This window comes from Malurus melanocephalus, unplaced genomic scaffold (assembly GCF_030028575.1).
Source record: "Malurus melanocephalus ecotype Western Australia unplaced genomic scaffold, MMel_1.1 scaffold_217, whole genome shotgun sequence".
In the NCBI taxonomy this organism is placed as follows: Eukaryota; Metazoa; Chordata; class Aves; order Passeriformes; family Maluridae; genus Malurus; species Malurus melanocephalus.
In genome coordinates this window covers 1,127,341-1,144,790 of record NW_026623449.1, presented here as the reverse complement: position 1 = coordinate 1,144,790, position 17,450 = coordinate 1,127,341, and the positions used below count along the sequence as shown (strand labels likewise).

General features: G+C 41.9%; 1 protein-coding gene across 3 annotated transcripts; it reads right to left on the bottom strand.

Moving 5' to 3' along the window:
• Positions 1–100: 100 nt before the first annotated feature.
• RHOQ (ras homolog family member Q) lies at positions 101–17,444 on the bottom strand. 3 transcript variants are annotated; one of them, XM_057374134.1, is made up of 5 exons: positions 17,245–17,444; positions 17,030–17,088; positions 1,928–2,092; positions 1,096–1,191; positions 101–344 (listed from the first exon to the last, which is right to left on the bottom strand). In XM_057374134.1, the coding sequence occupies exons 1-5, from the start codon at positions 17,384–17,386 to the stop codon at positions 189–191; spliced, it is 618 nt and encodes a 205-aa protein (XP_057230117.1). In that variant the 5' UTR covers positions 17,387–17,444; the 3' UTR covers positions 101–188. The 3 variants fall into 3 exon arrangements, with proteins under 3 accessions (XP_057230117.1, XP_057230118.1, XP_057230119.1); XM_057374135.1 differs by having other exon boundaries at positions 1,928–2,025; XM_057374136.1 differs by having other exon boundaries at positions 232–340.
• Positions 17,445–17,450: the final 6 nt, after the last annotated feature.

Here is a 17,450-nt window from a genome sequence, read left to right as displayed (position 1 = left end):
TAACAGATGTGGTGGCTTCTTATTGTAAGTTCGTTGAGTTTGATTTTATTCCTCTGGATTTCACTGGTTGTAGAAGGCAGAATCGAAGGTTTCGCTTTCAAACCTGTAACAAGTTCGCTATGTACTTAATGCATTGTATTTAAAATCAGTAGAATTTCACAGTAAGCCTGGCCATTGTCAAATGTCTCTCACGTGATCAAACAGCAGTTTATGCATCTTGAGCCTATTCTTTTCTTCACCGTGTGTTTCTTTGGAGTTAGAATGGCTATAATAGCTTCATCAAAAACGGTCTTCAGTCCTTTCTGTGTTAAAGCTGAACACTCCACATAGCAGTAGGCTCCTATCTGTCAAGAAAATAAGTTAATTCAATAGCAGTATGTCTCAGCTGTTCCAATTCCATCTGTGCACTTCTGCTTTCTTTTTCCCCTTGCATGACAACATTACAACGTATGGCTGCAATCTAAAAAAGTTACCTGCATGTGGACCCCACTGTAGGAGAAAGTAAGATTTGTCTTTTGGCCAAAGATCTGGAAGGTATTTAAGTTGGTTGGTTTATAAAGGAAACAACTAAGTTCTTTAGATTGGCCGTGGCAGGGCTAAGATATGTTTGACAATTAAAGAGCAAAAAAAGAATTACATGGAGAATTTGTGTTTCAAAAATAAGGCTCTTTAAGTGTCCTGATAAGCATTACCCACACTGTAGTTAAAACGGTAGTATAACATTCTCAAGTAATTTCTAATAGATGCTTCCAACATTTTGCTTGAGCAGGAGAGGTCCCTTCCAAACTCAATCAATCTGTGGATTTTTAAAAATTATCTTTGGCTAATATTTATATAGCTTATATAGCTTTTACACTTTTCTACACTGAAAATTAGAACTATTACTTGCAAGAAACTGTAATTACACAGGTCTGCTTGTTACCTCTATTCATTAGTGTAAGTATTGTTAACTGGGAACCAGTCAAAAGGTTTCATATGTGGACTGCTAAAAGATATATGMGAAGTGGTAAAGGAAGACAAAGTCAAGTAGAAGTAGGGGTGGTGGTGTTGGTGGTGGTATTCTTCATTACTTGATGTCATTTAGGAGTCATTTACCTCTTTTGCTAACTTCTGTCCTTGCTCCACAGATACGGGCTTCTCTTTCATATCATTCAGTCTTGCCAGAGTTTTTGGGTCATCACGGAGATCAATCTAGCAAGAAAGATTGCAGTCATGCTGGAATACTTTCTCTAAGAGCAAGCAATACGATACCCTCAATTTAAAGAGAAATTATTTAATGGAATATTATGTCTATAAAAATGGAGTTATGTCATGATTCAGATTGTGGACCCTTCCTGATTCAAAAGCCCTAAATTTAAACTGTGAACCTTTAATCCAGAAGGAACAAACATTTATTCTGTAACTCAGTGCTTCAATTAGATGTGATTATCTTAAAATACTAAAATATATAACTTGCAGTGACAGAAAGATTAACCCAAATGTAATACCAGTGTGTAGGTCACTTTATAAATGAAGTCCAGTCCATTGCCTACAAAAAGCAAGAGGAAATTCTCACATCTCCCCTTGCTCCTTTGCTTCAGCAAATATTGCATGTGACTAATAGTTGTAGACCCAAGTCATTCCRGTAACATGGGCATGAGCAGACAGTTTTATTCTGTAAATCCCATGACTTTTTAGGAAAGTCACATGGGAGATATGCAGCCAATCTTGCCACTCGTTTACAATGGACATAATTTTTTTTAATAAAATGGAGAGAGCTTATTAGAGAACAACATGTCTCAGTTTTTCTGCCACCTGAAGAGGTTGTTTCTCCAAAGGCAGCAGGAGGTCGTCCTCAGGTCCTGTTGGGCCTGAACTTCAGCCCAGAGAAGAGGCACCATAAAATTACCCTGATTGTTTAAATWAAGTAGAACAGAACCAAATATACCTGTGTTCCTACTAGTAAAAAAGGAACATTAGGTGCATATTCCTTCAACTCCGGTACCCACTCTTCCTTCACATTTTGAAATGAAGCAGGGTTTACCACTGAGAAGCAGATAAGGAAGACATCGGTCATAGGGTAAGATAAAGGTCTCAGACGATCATAGTCTTCCTAAGGAAGAAAAAGTCTGTTATCTGCAATATTAAATTGTTGCCTGTATTTTGTTAATTTTAACAGTTATATTCAGAAACGGTATTMATCTTACATGAATGTTGTTGAGACAAACTTTCTGAATGTTTACAACTATTCCAGGTTAGTCTGTGTGGATGTTAGAGCAAAATCTACACGTGAAGGTAACTATATGTGAATATAAATATTTTGAAAAATGTCTTAATGCTGATGGAAACTTCTCTATGAGGATATACAGAGATCACCATTTAAAAATTTCCTTTGCTTAAGGAAAAAAAACAGGAGGCTTAGGTTCAAACATACTTGCAGATTGAAATATTTTTAGTATTTGTTAGTAGAGAAATAAGCAGATGTGACTGCTGTAGARTCATCCAGGTTATACAAAACTAGGCTGGATTAAGGCTGTTCGGTGCACTTAAATGTTCTATTTTGGTTCATACATAGAGGTGATATTTAAAGCCCTCAGAATTTTCTTTGTCTCTTAGAAACCTTACAGTCCTGTTGCTAGTGATCAGGGCAGTAGGAAAGATCAGTCTTTTGTCTAGACTGTGCTTTCTGTTAGCAAGTCCAGGAAAGGAAGAGAAGGAACATAAATTCAGGATCAAGAACACTGTCAGGGTAATATTAATGCCTTTGTTTGTTTGTTTCTTGGGGATGTGGGGGTGGGGGGGGGAGAAGTTAGTGTGAAAAGATTATTTAGGGCATTTAGAACCAGAGCATTTAATGCCTGAGTCCTACTGCCAGGGCATGTAATACTGTGGCAAGACAAGTATCTGGGAACGTTGCCCCTTTTGTTCTTAGCAAGGGACAAAGTGGATTTTTGTCCTATATTTTAGCTGATAGCTGGAGGGAACATGCCCCATCTTCTCTCCGCAAGGCTTCCTTTGGTCTTTGGAAGTGAACCAATGCCTTTCCATTCCTACCGTAGTGTTTTGGTGGTTTTTGTAACATAGATAACTGAGACTGAGCCCAGGAATTGCAGAGACACTGACAAATGCTGGATTTATGCCTGTCACAGTAAACACCAGTTTATTACAGCTGCTGCAGCAGTCTCCCTCTTCCCCATGTAAACTCCCTATCTTAATTAAATCTCACAAATATTGGAATTATTTGTTCATTAAACAYAGAGACAGAAATGTAATTCAACTCCATTTTTGAAATGAGCCAGAAAATTAAATTTTTGTTTCCTTGGCAACAGTCACATTACCAGATTATTAACATACAGTMACACCCTCAAAAACGCCCTTCATTGATTTGTTAGGTTTTAAACATGGTCACTAGAATTTCAGAAAAACTCTGAGAAGTTCCTCACAACAGTTTCTGCTAGGCATATTTTGCCATTTGGATGTCAACAGCKATGGGAAGAGAGCTGTTATTGTCATCATGAACTGGAGGAAATASAAGCACAGAGAGAGTTTCTGCAGAATCGGAGGGGCTGACCATTATTTGTCATACACTTGTGCCATTTTGAGTGTCCGCTCTACTGCCAGTTTTGTACACAGGCTTGTCAATTAGCTAGAGCATATCTAATTGTGAACATGGCTTCCCAATTTCACAACCACAGTAACTGACACTGCTGTGAAACTACAACATTGACAGGCCTTTTCCCTGCCAGTGTCAGGCTTTTGCCCTGATGCAGAATTAAAAATGGTAACCCTGCCTTCCAAATCTGTGGATGTTCATCATAGAAAGCAGAAATAACTTCAAGAACATCCACACAGRAAGTTGAAACTCTTCAACATTCAGTTGCTTTTTGGGCATTTGTGTTTTGGTATTTTGCGTTTCRCTTCTACTACTGAATATAGTTAGATCCTGCTCAGGGTTGCACTGTTTCCTGGGGTGGAGAKCAAAATCTAAAAGAAGATTCCCAACTGCCAATTACTCTGTTCCCTGGAGTACAAAATCTGCATGAAAGAACACAGTGGGTCCGTCAGTTGCTCTCAAATCCAGCTCTAAATCATATGTGGGGTATTAGCGAATAGGCTGTGTTTTAAAAAAAAAATCTAGTTTAAAGCTGTAATTTGTCCCTACCACCAAAGAGCTTCCATCCCTATACTCTGTATTTTCTAAAAATCTCATCTGGATTAGGATAACTRGAATACTGCCTGCACTAAATGCTGGAATGGAGAAAGCTTTTCACTGTCACCAGAAATTACTGTTAGTCCATTAACCTTAAAATAGCTCTTTAGTTAATCCATTTCAAATTACAGATGGACCTTTTATTCATAGCAAATATTAATCATTTTCTTAAAGCCAGTCTCAGGTCCTGCTCCTGCRTTTGTTTATGTGCCTTTTGATTTATGTGCTTTCCCATCTGTGCTGGGCAAGCTGTGGGTCCATCCAGCGTAATTAATTAAGAAGTTAAACTGAAGGCAAGTACAGTGTGATTGGATACATCATGTACCATGGCCAAAGATGTRTGTGGTATTTGCTACAGGGGCTTCACTGCATTTATGCTTCCTTAAATTATCAGAGAATTTGGCTATACCCACCAGTCCTGCCGTTTGAAACATGTCAGTGCTATCCGGCTCTCCTTTAAACCTTGTCKGTGCTCTGAACATCAGGTCTGTATTGATACTAATACTGGCAGTAGTTCCAGCAAAGCCTCCCACCACATRATTGGACTGGTCCTGAGTCATCCTTAGAGAAATCCTGCTTAAATTTTGGYAGCATCTGGAGGCTATCTGTGCTTAAAGACACTTTCTACCTCCCAAGAGCACCTCAAAAACAGCAAGAAAACTTGTAAACTTTCTCTGATGTATGAGGGCTACMTAACTGCTGCAATTGGTAGAAGAACCTGAAGTACCAAATTAATTAATATTAGAGAAGCCTGGAAAAATCTTATTGCTTCAACTATAATTTATTTCCTGAATCTACTGTGAGGGAAAGAAATGTGCTTAATTCCAAAATTAAATGCAATGTAAAATGGATTATACTAGCCAGTCAACATAAATTCCAATTTGAGTGCATGTACACACCACACTGTACAGTGATTAGACTAACTGGACAGTCTGATTGGGGGAGGTACTGCATACATATTTGGGCTTTAAAAATAGTTAAGGAAATTAACAGGAATATTTTAAGATTGTGAATAAGATGGGCAAGAAAGCCACTAAGGATTGATAGACTCAAAAACTCTGGGCTATAATAGTGAAACAGTTCATTTTCTAACATACTCTGGACTTCAAAAAAAATTGTTTGCTGAACCAGGTCAATACAGATAGAAAATACGAGGGCTGTAGTAACTTCAAAATTGAACTCAAGAATGCAGGCTTAATTAGTATTATATGGAGTTGTGATTCCTCTAGAATGCAACACTGCAGCAGGGCTGTTCCCTAGTATCCCTGTGGAAAGCCAGGACAGCTGCCAGTACACAACAGACATGAAAAAGGAGATGAGGTAGAGGAACTAAGGACTTAACTTGGCTTCTCAACTGCAATGCAAACAGGGCTTTCTGTTTTAAGAGTGAATGGGAATTCAGATTTTAAATTATCGTGTGTTTTTCTTCTGTTAGGCTGCAGGTATGTCTAGCATTGCCTTTATCTTGGATCCTTAAAGTCTGTCCTTTAGGTCTCTTTTTCCACGTTACAGTACCTAATAATCTGCTTGAGATTTTCTGCTGCCTTGTTCTTGAATACTGTATTTTGGATGATAAAKTGGATTTGTTCTAACATGTCCAAAATCTGGCTGTTTCCAACAATTCACTTGTTTGAAAACAGAGGTCCTGAGAAACTTTTTGTATGCAGACTGAAGAATGGCACTGCAATTCCACWGCATTATAATATTCTTCATTTCATGGGTTTGCACAGACTAAAAGCAGAATGCAGTGCCCCATTTCAAGTCATGAATTTGATTTTGAACTAATACTTCTGCCCAGTTCTATGCATATCACAGCTAAAACCACACAAACTGTGTTCCTAACTGCCACTGACACAGTATGTCCTGAGCAAATCATTATCCTCTCTATTTGCATCTTCCCATCTGTAGGGGTTTGCTAGCTTAATAATGTATTAGTCTTTGCAAAGCACTCCAAAAGCCTTTGATGTRCACAGCTTATGTGCAGTGGGATATTAAAAAAAATAAACTCAGACAAAGTGAAATATAATAATTTCTGGATTACCTTCTTGACCCACAAAAAGCATTACTTCCTTTTATTTATTAGAAAATGGAAGTGAGTGCCACAGGCATACAGATTCTGTCGTACTAGAGACCCTGTAGCTCCCCCTTTTTACGGTATCACACTCCTCCCAGCTCAAGTTCAAGTGATGGACACAGAGACAGAGATCCTTACCCCTCTGTCAGTCATGTGAGACCACAGGTCTCCTTCTCATCTGGAATGGTATTAGGGTCTCTCTATCCACTTTGGAGAGATGAAAGGCAATTAGTCCTTTGCAGTCAATACCTTCCCACACCTTGACCAAGATCTTTGAGGAAATCACACCTCTCAGATCTGCCATTGCAAGTAGTGAAGACAGACAATGTTAACCTACATCTGTCTCTTTGATTCTTATTTCCTTGCTAGTGTTTTTAAGAAAATTGAAATTCTAGTATGTCATTAACACTGAYGCAGGGGCCCAAGGTGTGTCATGTTTTAATCCACGCTCAGTGTCTTGTTCTGTCAGAACCAAAATAATTATTTTGTGATGTGTTTTGCAGCTTAGGAATGAAATTTTTACAGTGTATCTCAAGTTGTTATACTGAAATACTCTTGATAAACCTATTCTAAGAGGTATAAAGGGATTGGATAGGTGAAAACAAAGCATGCACCACTGGAATAAAAACTGGAGCTCAAAACCTCTGGGTTTGTGATTTCTGTGTTAGCAACCATCTGTTGCTTTCACAGCTTACAACAGCAATCRTAAGAGGAGGTTCTCACTCCCAACCATCTGTTTTTAGAGAGGAAGCCAAAAATAGACATCAGGCAGAGTTGCTAGAGGAATCCAACCTTCATGCAGCAAAGGGTAATCACTACTGCACAGAGTGGCACAGTGAGGCACAGTTTTGCAGAGTAAAATCCCAACTATAAGTCTAAGTTTTAACCATTTTATAGTAAGTACCTTGGTAACAAGTCAGAAGTCCTCTCATAATGAGTTGCCCTATTTCAATTCTTGAAAAGCATTTCAAAGCTATCCTTCAAGACTTCATTTTTCCTCCCTGAAAATAAGCGTCTGTTTCAGAAGGCCCCCTCTAATGTTTTGGAAAACATAGCAAGTGAAACATAATGATTACTGAACATAACCTGGACTTGGTAAGAGCTCACAGCTATCTCTGGGTGCATCTTGCCATCTCCCCCAAATTATTTGGAATTAAAGGCTGATCTGCAACTTTGCCATAAGCACCAGGCAAAGCCTCTGAAGGCTTTGAAAGCAACTGCTTAGTCCAAAAGCACACCAGGAAACAGACTTCACTCCGCTGAATCATGCTGTGGTTTCTGATTCTGAGATGCTTGGTGGGGGAGGTGAGAGAGGGAAGTGGCCTGTTCTGCCCCATGCCAAGCACAAATTGCTTCCTTGGCTAAAAAGCACTTCAAATTTTTCAGTCTGGGCTATGTAACACTGTAATCCTTCGCAAGAAAAGAGTGTGGAGCATCCCCCAGGATGCTGGTTTCCTGGCACTGCTACTCACAAGGCACCATTAATGCAGGACCATTTGGCATGAAGCTGCAAATTGGACTGACACGGCATTGCCATAAAACATCTGCTTGCCCAGTTCCGCAGCCCAATCTCTGCTATGCTGATAACTGCAYTTGATTTTTCAGTTGCCTACGTGTGTAGCCCCTAGCTTTTGAATACACAAAACAAGGAAGATGCAGTGATTATTCCCTGGCTGCAGGGGAAAAGTGCACTACAGACCCTCTGTCTCTTCACAGGCTTCTGAGGATACAGCATTGCTAAAGAAAGCAGATTGTTGTGGTTTGTTTGCACAGGTTTCCCAGAGAGTGCAAAAAGCTGCTGTTTTGGGCCCAGCATCTATTTTTAATTTACAGAAAAGGCTGCAAGAATGCAGGGTAAGTGCTCTTCCATTGTATTCTAAAAACGAAGTAAACTGATCTAAATCCATTTCTGAATTCCTGTGAGGAGGACTGTTCAAAGGACATATGAATTATACATTGAAAAAGCCCAGGGTTTGTGAATTGTCTTTTTTTTTTTTTTTTTTTTTAAAAACGGAACTTTCCTCCTGGCGTATTTGAGAACTGTGCAGCTGCTTACATATCTGAAAAGCTTTTCTGGATAAAGAGAAATAACTAGCTGGAAGATGGAGCCTAGTAAGATTGATTTTAGAGCATTAGAAACAGGAAGGACAAAGCTTTTTTATTATACACAAAATTGCCTTTAAGTGGTTGGATTTTATCCTAGTCTTAATGTGGGATTCAATACTATCCAAATGCTACATCTTGCCATGTGGTGATGCTAAACTATTTTCCTAGATAGTCTCAATAGCATACTCCTTCTCTCCATCACCGTGAGAACTTTAACTTCTTGAATTTCTAAGGGTGAAAGTCCCTGAATTTTCCTTATAGGGCATTTTATTTTAGCATCTGTAACAAGAGAACATGTATTAAACTGACTGCAAGCACAGCYTGACGTGAACACCTTAACTTAAACAAGTTGCCTACCCACGATGGAGCTCCTAAGAAGTGGCAAAGTAGCTGCCATGGGCAAACCCTATCACTCCTAACCCATGAGAAATCTCAGTCCTGTAGTGCATTTCTTTCTCACCATCAGTAACTTGATGAACAGCACTCTTTCCACATCAGACTTTCATTCTGCCTAGGAAAGGAATTCACCCCAGTTGTTGTGTCTGCAGCCATGAACAATCAGGATTTTCTATTCTTTCAGATACAATAAATCAAAGTTAAAAAATAAAATGCACCCTGACATGGGAAAACCGGTCAGATGCTCTGCAGAACCTGCTCTTTGGAAAGATGGGTTCTCTCACTTTATTTTCACTGAAGATTATTACCTCAGGCAAAAGAGCCTATAGAATAGAGTTGGTTTAATACAGTTATCCATATAATATCAGACATGTCTTTTAATTTCCTACCTATATAAAGACTGATCAGACAAGCAAGKCTGATCAGCTAGGTGTCCCATTCCCTTTCACCTTTTACAAATAAACCCTAAAAGCACATTTTGCAGTCCAGTGTTGAGCAACAGATAGAAGATTACAGCTTCACTCTGCCCCCTCAAGATTAACTCCCAACACAAAACTTCTCAGGAGAGCAACAGGGCCATCATGTGCACCTTGAATGAACGCAACATAGTGAAAGAGTTTCTGGAACTAAAGAAGTTCTAACAGTCTTCTGCACCTTGTTTCATATCAAATCCCAATTTGTTAGTACTAACAGCTTTCATTGAAGAATGTGGTAAGACACTCAGCAGGTGTTAAGGCAATTGAAAAATGGCCTACAGGTTTTCTTTCTTAAGTGAAGAATTTGTAGGCCATCTAACTGCCTGTGGCTGGCCTATGTGTTGGTCATAACTAAAGATGCATCCCAGRTCACGCCTGGCATTCATCCCTTATTGACCCAAACACTGAATCCCAACTGGAAATCAGACTAACAAGGAACTAGCATTAAGTCCTAATGATGATCTTTAAGCATTCATGGCTACATCTAATTTAGAGCACAAGCCACCTGAGGCACTCTGAGTCTGTGTTTTATTCATTTGAAGCAATATACTCACCTAGGATGCTGACAGATGTTGCTTTGCTCTGGAGAATAATGCTGCCACCTGCATTTTTATATGCACACCAGCGAGTGCCAGGCATAGCAAAGAATTAYTGCACACGTGCCACAGGACAGATGCAGCATGGAGCAGGATTAAAACAGACTGCGGACAGTAACTGTTAAGTGTCAAATGACACAACCTCTTCGGAACTGCTGAAAGTGTCACGTAGCATTCAGACATTTTTCTTAACTCATCCAGTCACCAATTCAAACAAATAGACTGCTTACAAAACCACAGAACAGAGCAGTAAAAAGATATAATTCTTTTCCTCTTTGTCCTCATTTTGCACTTTTTCTCATTAGAGGAGGGGCAGTTCTGTTAGAAAAGCAACTGCTAATTTGGRGGCTTAAAAAAAGAAGTCCTGAAGTTCTGCCCAAAGCATTCATATTTGAGATGTTGAGGTTTATAATTCACAATAGAACTGCAGGATTTGGAATCAGTGTACTTTGTATTATTTCTTAAATACCAGGTTCCTGGAGTCTCTATAAAGAAAAGCACATCTTTTCCACCTTTGAATGATACAAAGCAAGATACAAATATACACAGATACAAAGAAAGCTTAATACATGAATATACATGAAGGCCAGGGCTTTAAAGAAAACCCACATGCAGCAAAGGGCAAAACCATCTTAATTTCCTAGGTTTTTTAGGTAGTGGTGTTTGCAGGTAGAAATAGCTGACTCATCATTTTAAATCCCGGGGCTGACAAARCCTTGGTATTACTGAAGTAGGTCTTACACCTACTTTGTCCATGTGTTCTTAATACAGGAACTGGAACAAAGTTTACTGAAATCAGCAGTAGGGTGTCTGCTAACACAGAGCTTTGGATCAGACCCTAACACACTTCAAGCCCTTTTACATTGTAGGTCCATGCTATGGAAACTCTTCTAAATTATATTTACTTTCTTTTAAGATGTAGTTTGGAGGCCGAATCAGAAGTTAGGCTATAAATGAAAACTGTACCATTTTTTATACTTTTCCTATTTCCTATTTATTCACTAACAGAGAGCTCTTTGCAAAGGAAACACATCTCAATGGAGAAGTCTCTAGTATGGAACTGACAAAAATTCCAAGGGTCTCATATGTTTTCTATCAGAAAAATTCCACAAGTCACGCTACCTTACCCAGTTGTCCCATTCCATCACTCCTGCCTCCTGCAGCACAGCTGTAGATTATACGATACTCTACCAAGTGCAGGTGCATACACCATCTCAAAATGAACTCAGGAAGTAAGAGAATACACAATATTGTGCTGGAAGAACAGTAACTATTGCTTGTACTCAGTGTTGCCTTTTTAGCTGGTGATGTTTGGATAGCGTTGGAAGATGCTACTGAGCCTCAAAGAAAGTAAAAATGAGTAAAATTCAGACAACTCTGTCACAAACTAAAGGATATCTACTGACTCTTAACCTGGGAAAACAGGGTTTTTACTTGGCCAGGTAATGAATCTTTAGCAAGGGTCTGTCCTAGGTCTATAGTCTTCATAAAAATGTGCTTTTAAAATATTAAAAACTGAGGTTTCAGAGAATCTGTCAAACTTGGTTTGCTTTGTATTCTTTATTTTGTTCTGTCACTAACTTGCTGTTAATGTGGCAAAGATATTCTGGATCTACATTTTCAAATGCATCCCTTAGATTTGATTTTAACATAATTTAATGTCGCTATTCAGAAGTATCGTGGGGCTTTTGGCACTCCGACAATGAAACATAACTRTCCAGAGTTTCCAACATCTATCCAGTGGGTGCTTCTGGGAACTCAGAACACCATCTCCCATTCTGCAACTCCCCATCTAGTGATAACAGTACTTACCTATCCTTCTAGGAAAGCTACTRTGCTTTCAAAGCATGAGTCACAGCTCACAAGGAGGCGTTTAGATGCAGGCTTTGCACTCAAGAGTATTATTGTTGCAAGGCCATTTTTAATAGCAAATCTGAAGGTACAAGTCCCTTTCCTTTTAAAGAGAAAGCMTGTCTTTGCTCAAACCCTTATCTAGAGAACTCTCAACATAGAGATTGTTAGCTCAGGCACTTCACCACCTCTTGTGCTGAAAAACTTAAATTCCTAAGGGAGAATCTAGGCATGTTTTTATTTTTATCTGCATATATCCAGTTGTTCAATCTACGTGGCTGGCAACATCCTGAGGCGCAGAGCAGCTTCAGCGGAGGCTGAGCTATTCATAGGCCAGCACGCTGGGCCGGGAGTGAGCTCATGAGCTCACAGCCTCCCAGCGCCAGCTGCCAGCTCGGCTGGGACATGCAAAGGGAGCGAGAGAAAATGCATGTGGGAGGAGGGAGGCACAGCGGGGGACAGAAAGGGGACAAGATGTTAGTTGCTAACATCTTGTGCTTAGATCTGCCAAAACTGTGTTGGCGGTCTCGGTGTTTACACCTCTGCAGTAAACGGTGGCAGGCTYTGCATTGTGTGAGACTGCTTCGCTTCAGGCTGACATTTGGAGCTACGGCTGCCTGGCAGGGCAGTGTGCTCTGAGGAGGGACATTTCCATTTCACAACAGACCGGCAGCTGCCCTCTCTTCTCAGTAAGAAACTGGAGTGGTACCTAGGGCTAGACCAGAACCACCTACCAAAGCCAAGGCAAACAGCCAGCAAGGAGTATAGAGATTACTGCTATTTATTTATAGCAACCACCACAAGATTGGTGACCATCCATTATAATAACCACAACTAATGCACAGGCACCTTCACATTTAAAAACATTTGTTTTCACACCTCTCAATGCAGACACTGATCTCCCTAATATCTGAGTTAGCTTTACACACTTCAGCAGCCTGACCAGCTTTAACTTAAACTTTAACATCAGGGCTTCTGTTATCACCAAGAAATCAGTGTATCTGAATTAAGATGGCTGTCTGTGGCTGCAATCAGTGTGACCATCGGTCTCTGAGCTGAGATGAGCTAGGAAGTTGGTTGTTCAACTCTTGTGCTTAGCATGTTTKGTGGTACTGTTCTGGTGACAGGTGAGAAGGCATCAAGAGCTTCATTGTACCAGACCAGGTGTTAGGGTCTTAAGGCAGAGATATAAAAGCAGAAGGCCAAACAGAGTTTACCTCAGTTTTGCCCAACCAGGCCCCACTAGTATCAGTAAGTGATGCAAAGGGATATAATTGTTATTATGAGGCACTGCACCACAGTAAGGTTCACCATATCTCACTGCACTGCCCAGATGCTAGCTGGGTGCCAAACCTGCACCAAATAGCCATGCCATCCCTCAGCATCTCTCTTCCCAAAGCAACATGAGCAGTACATGGTCTGCTACTGCAGCTCCCCCATTGTTCCTCTAGGTCCAAACCACTCTTATAGCAAGACAAAGGAGCAGAGCAACATTGTTCTCTGTATGTGGTCAGCACTGTTTGCACATACTGGAAGAGAGGGCCACCGTGAATAAAAATCCTACAGCAAAAGTATCTGACAGGASGATGGATTCCAACTGCCATTTTAAACAACAAAATTCAATATAAACCAAAATCCTCAAAAGGCAATTCCTCTCCTACCGCTTATTTCGACCATTTGGGACRTGGCAAAGGGACATGTGGCATGGACTCTTTGTTAGTGCTTGCAGACATTTCTCCAAAAGTGTTAACATCTTGAGTGTTGGCAAGTATTAGTTTTGATATTATGGAAGATCAAAATGATAACCACTTGTCAGCAGTTCAGAAACACTCCAACAGGGTGATCTTAACAGACCCCTGATGGGTCTCTTCCCAGGCTGATTTTGCCACATTTTGCCCTGTTCAGCGAAGAGSAGTATTGACACACAGTATCCCAAAAGAGGCTGCTGCAAAGCCAGAGGCATCCAAGAATCAGCATCACAAGCACCTCATGTTTAAACTTCAGTGCATTGATGCAAGTCCTCAGTGCAGGCAGGTTTCASAGTTCTCAGCTTCTGGGGAAACCAAGACCTGCTCTAAGCTCACCCTGTGCAAGCAAYAAGGTTAAAAGGAGCTGCTGACTCCACCTCTGGGAGGAATTGCTGGAGGAATGCTCCCTGACATGGGAGGCTGCCTCCACAGCTGCAAACCCAAATGGGCTCTCAGAGCATCCACTGCCCAGCAGCTGTACTGGCTATTTTCTGCTGAACCTCAAGGCCTCAGTATTTTCAGCCAGAGAAAAGCCTTCTTGAACTCACACATACCTAAAGGCCTCTGYATAAACTGAAATTTGTGAACCACTAGTGGCAGTTTTCCTTGCTATATATATTAGCAGGGRAAAAATACAGGATTTTAATAGATTTATTTTCAACCTACTTTAAACTCACGAAGATACGAGGCCTTATGTCATCGTTATAGTTGCTACATGTGATCCTGTGTGCGTTGTGAAGAAGCAAGCTAGAAATGAGTACTGGATGAACTCAAAAGCTTGCRACTCCTCTGCCAAAGCAAAGTCTGTCACAAGTTGCTAAATACATAACCACGCAAGTTAAAGAGACCCACACGTTGATAAGGCARTATTTCAGGGTGATGAGCCTGCTGTGCACCAGCTATGAATCAAAAGGTCTTTAAKCTTTCTCCTGCTATGGGCTTCCTGCATGGATTTAGAGTAGGTCACTGTCTGAACTTTCATTTATCCACTTCTTCCTCTTTCCCTTGAGCTGAGATCTGTAGATTGTGCCTATTTACTGTGTTCAGAGCTGAGAGTATAAATATGCTGATGAACTGCTTAGATAMCACAGTGGTCACATACAGGCAAGTTTTATAAAATTATACTATCAGGCCAGTATTTTACAGTAAAATTATTTAGGGGTGAGAGAATTAGAGATAAATGCACTGATGTATGCTGGCATAGAAATCCCAGCTTTGGGAAGCAAAGAAGCCAGTCTGTACAGAAGTCTGTGGAAGCAGCAGGCATGTACCAGGTCTGTTGCTSTTTCAACACAGAGAAGACATCATCAACTCATGTCTTTCATGCTATTTACTATGTATATTTAAGCTTTAATGTAAGCYTTCTATTATCGCATAGCTTTGGGAAGGGAGGCTTGTCAGCTGCTCTGACAAAGCAGCTTTTAGCTGAATGAAATTGCTGGACTGGCATCTTGATACAGACTCCCTTCTTTATTTGTACTGAACGCTGGGATGGGGCTCCTGTGGGCAGTCTCAGATGTCCAYCAGYTCCCCAGACATGCTGAAGTGGGATRAGGATAGTGGTAATGATTTTATTAGTAGTACCACAGGTCTGACTAAAAGGGGATTTTTGCCAAGAGCAGATATATCTGTAAAAGTAGCCTCATTAAAAGATCCTATGTCAGCTGAGGGTCCTCTGAATCAGGCCAGCAAGATCTATTCCTAGGTGCCTCAAAAACTGCCCTGGAATTCAAAATGAAGCTTTCAGCCTTTTATAAATTGGYAAAAAAAAAGGCTTACCTCAACTTCCTCTATATACAACTTCACACCGAAAAGTTTTTCGTATTATAACAGGAACACCTTCATTTGCTGTTTGTTGTAAATTGGCCAGTTTACCCTGCTAAATTCTGAGGAGGCCAAAGATCACTTGAGTTTGCTCTCAGCACTTTCAGGCAGAGTGGGATACCACAAAATCACCTTAGTTAAGGCTACACTGAGCTAATAACACACACTCCCATTAATAACAACAAGCCCAGCACAAGCAATTTGAGACCACATCCCCAAATAAAGTATGCATATGTACCCAAGTGCTAGGGTCGCTTTCACATTTTCCAATGCTCATTATTAAAAAGAAAAATCAGTTGCACATTAACCAAATGCTTTGTCTGGGTACTAGATCCTCACTCTGCAACCTACYTAAGCAACATCCAAAGCTGCGTTCTGAACCAATTACTGTTGAAAAACAGGACTATGACAGTAATAAGAAATGCACTTAGTTGGCATAAAGTTGACTACTTTGTGTTGACRTCAGTGAGATGACAACCATGAAGTCAGTCTTTGTGGGAAGAGTTTCACTCTTCAGGGTATCAGTTTTCTGGAAATGGTGCTGTTTCCTACAATTCTCATGGAATTAATATTTTTACTGATTTCAGGCCTAACAAAGATATAAAAGACTAGTTAATGCKAATTCCCTAACTCAAGGCTATATGCAGATGTAAAAAGGTATACTAATTCAGGCAGCAGTTACTCAACTAAGTATAGGAATAACATAGTTAAAAATTACGGCTTCAGTCCATGTGAGTTCAGTGAGATWATCTTACTAGTTGCTCTTTACAACAAGGAAGAATGTCTGAGGTCATGTGAGACCAAAGCACATGCTCACGCTGCAAGAAGAAGTTTTAATACAAGGAATACCCAACTTCACAGAAACCCATGAGGCATTTCCGTATGTGCTTTGCACTTCCTTGGGAGATGCCTGCATCCTGGGTTCAGGCCCCTCACAAACTGTTTCAAACAAAGCATCCCCAGAAAGCTGGGAGTACTCTCACCCCAGAGATCTTGCTCTGCCCGTGGCTGATGCCATGCAAGTCAAGCTAAGGAAGAGATGACTTGAATCATGGAGCCCTTTAGAAACCACTRGACCAGTGACCCCTCCAAACATCCAGCATTTTATCCATCATTAAAGTTACTTAAGAGCCGTGCTGACATCACAGCATCTTTCACAACTAGCTGTAATAATCTTAACCAAATGAAACCCTTGAGCTGTCTGGGACAGTAAAAGAAATGCAGGTTATCTCAAAGGCAGTGCAGAAGAATTACATGTTATTATTTTCCATCTTTAGTTTGAATAACTCTTTGTAGCTGTTWGAGTGCTGTAAACCACAACTAAGGCGAGCTGCGGCAGCCTGGCTCTCCGTCTGCCCCGAAGCGGCTGAGGCAGCGTGTGCCCTCTGTGCTGAACGSGGCACATTCCCCAGCTCAAGGCCAGCGGGAGGGTCGGTACCCTCGGGAAGGTGGGGTTTGGCCGGGGGCGATGCCGGGGCCGGAGCACTGCCCTGCAGGCGCCGGGCATCCCCCCGCCCCAGCGCCGGGCGATGCCGTGGCGCCTCGGCCCCAGCGCCGCTAAAAATAAAGCCCGTCTCCGCCTGTCCGCCCTCGGGAATCGGAGTTGGATCGATGGYTTTCTTTTAAAGCCGGATTTTATCAATCGCCCCCCACCCCCGCCAACCCGCCTCTKAAGCGCCCAGCCCGGAGCACAGCCCCGCGAATAACTTGAGCGCCGGGATGGCCGGCGGGCGGGGGCTGGGGGTCCGCGGGCATTRCTCGGCACTCACCTGGCCGGCGGTGTCGTACAGCCCCAGCAGGTACTGCTTGCCCCCGACGGTAACGCTGACTGCGAGGGGGGAGAAACACAGCTGGTGAGGGGGGGCAAACCCGGCCGACCCCTGTGCCGGCCCCCCCGGCAGGGCGAGGCCAGGGGATGGAGAGAGGAGGGAGGGGAGAGAGCGGCTGCCGCCCCCGGCGGTAGCGGRGCCCCCCGCCCGCTCACCTGCGTAGTGGTCGAAGACGGTGGGCACGTACTCCTCGGGGAAGGCGTCGTTGGCGTAGCTCATCAGCAGGCACGTCTTGCCCACGGCGCCGTCCCCCACCACCACGCACTTCAGCATGACCGCCGCGCTGCCATGGGCCATGGCCGGAGCCCGCCCTCATGGCCCCGCGGGCGCGCCCCGCCGAGCCGGGCCCCTCGGCATCGCC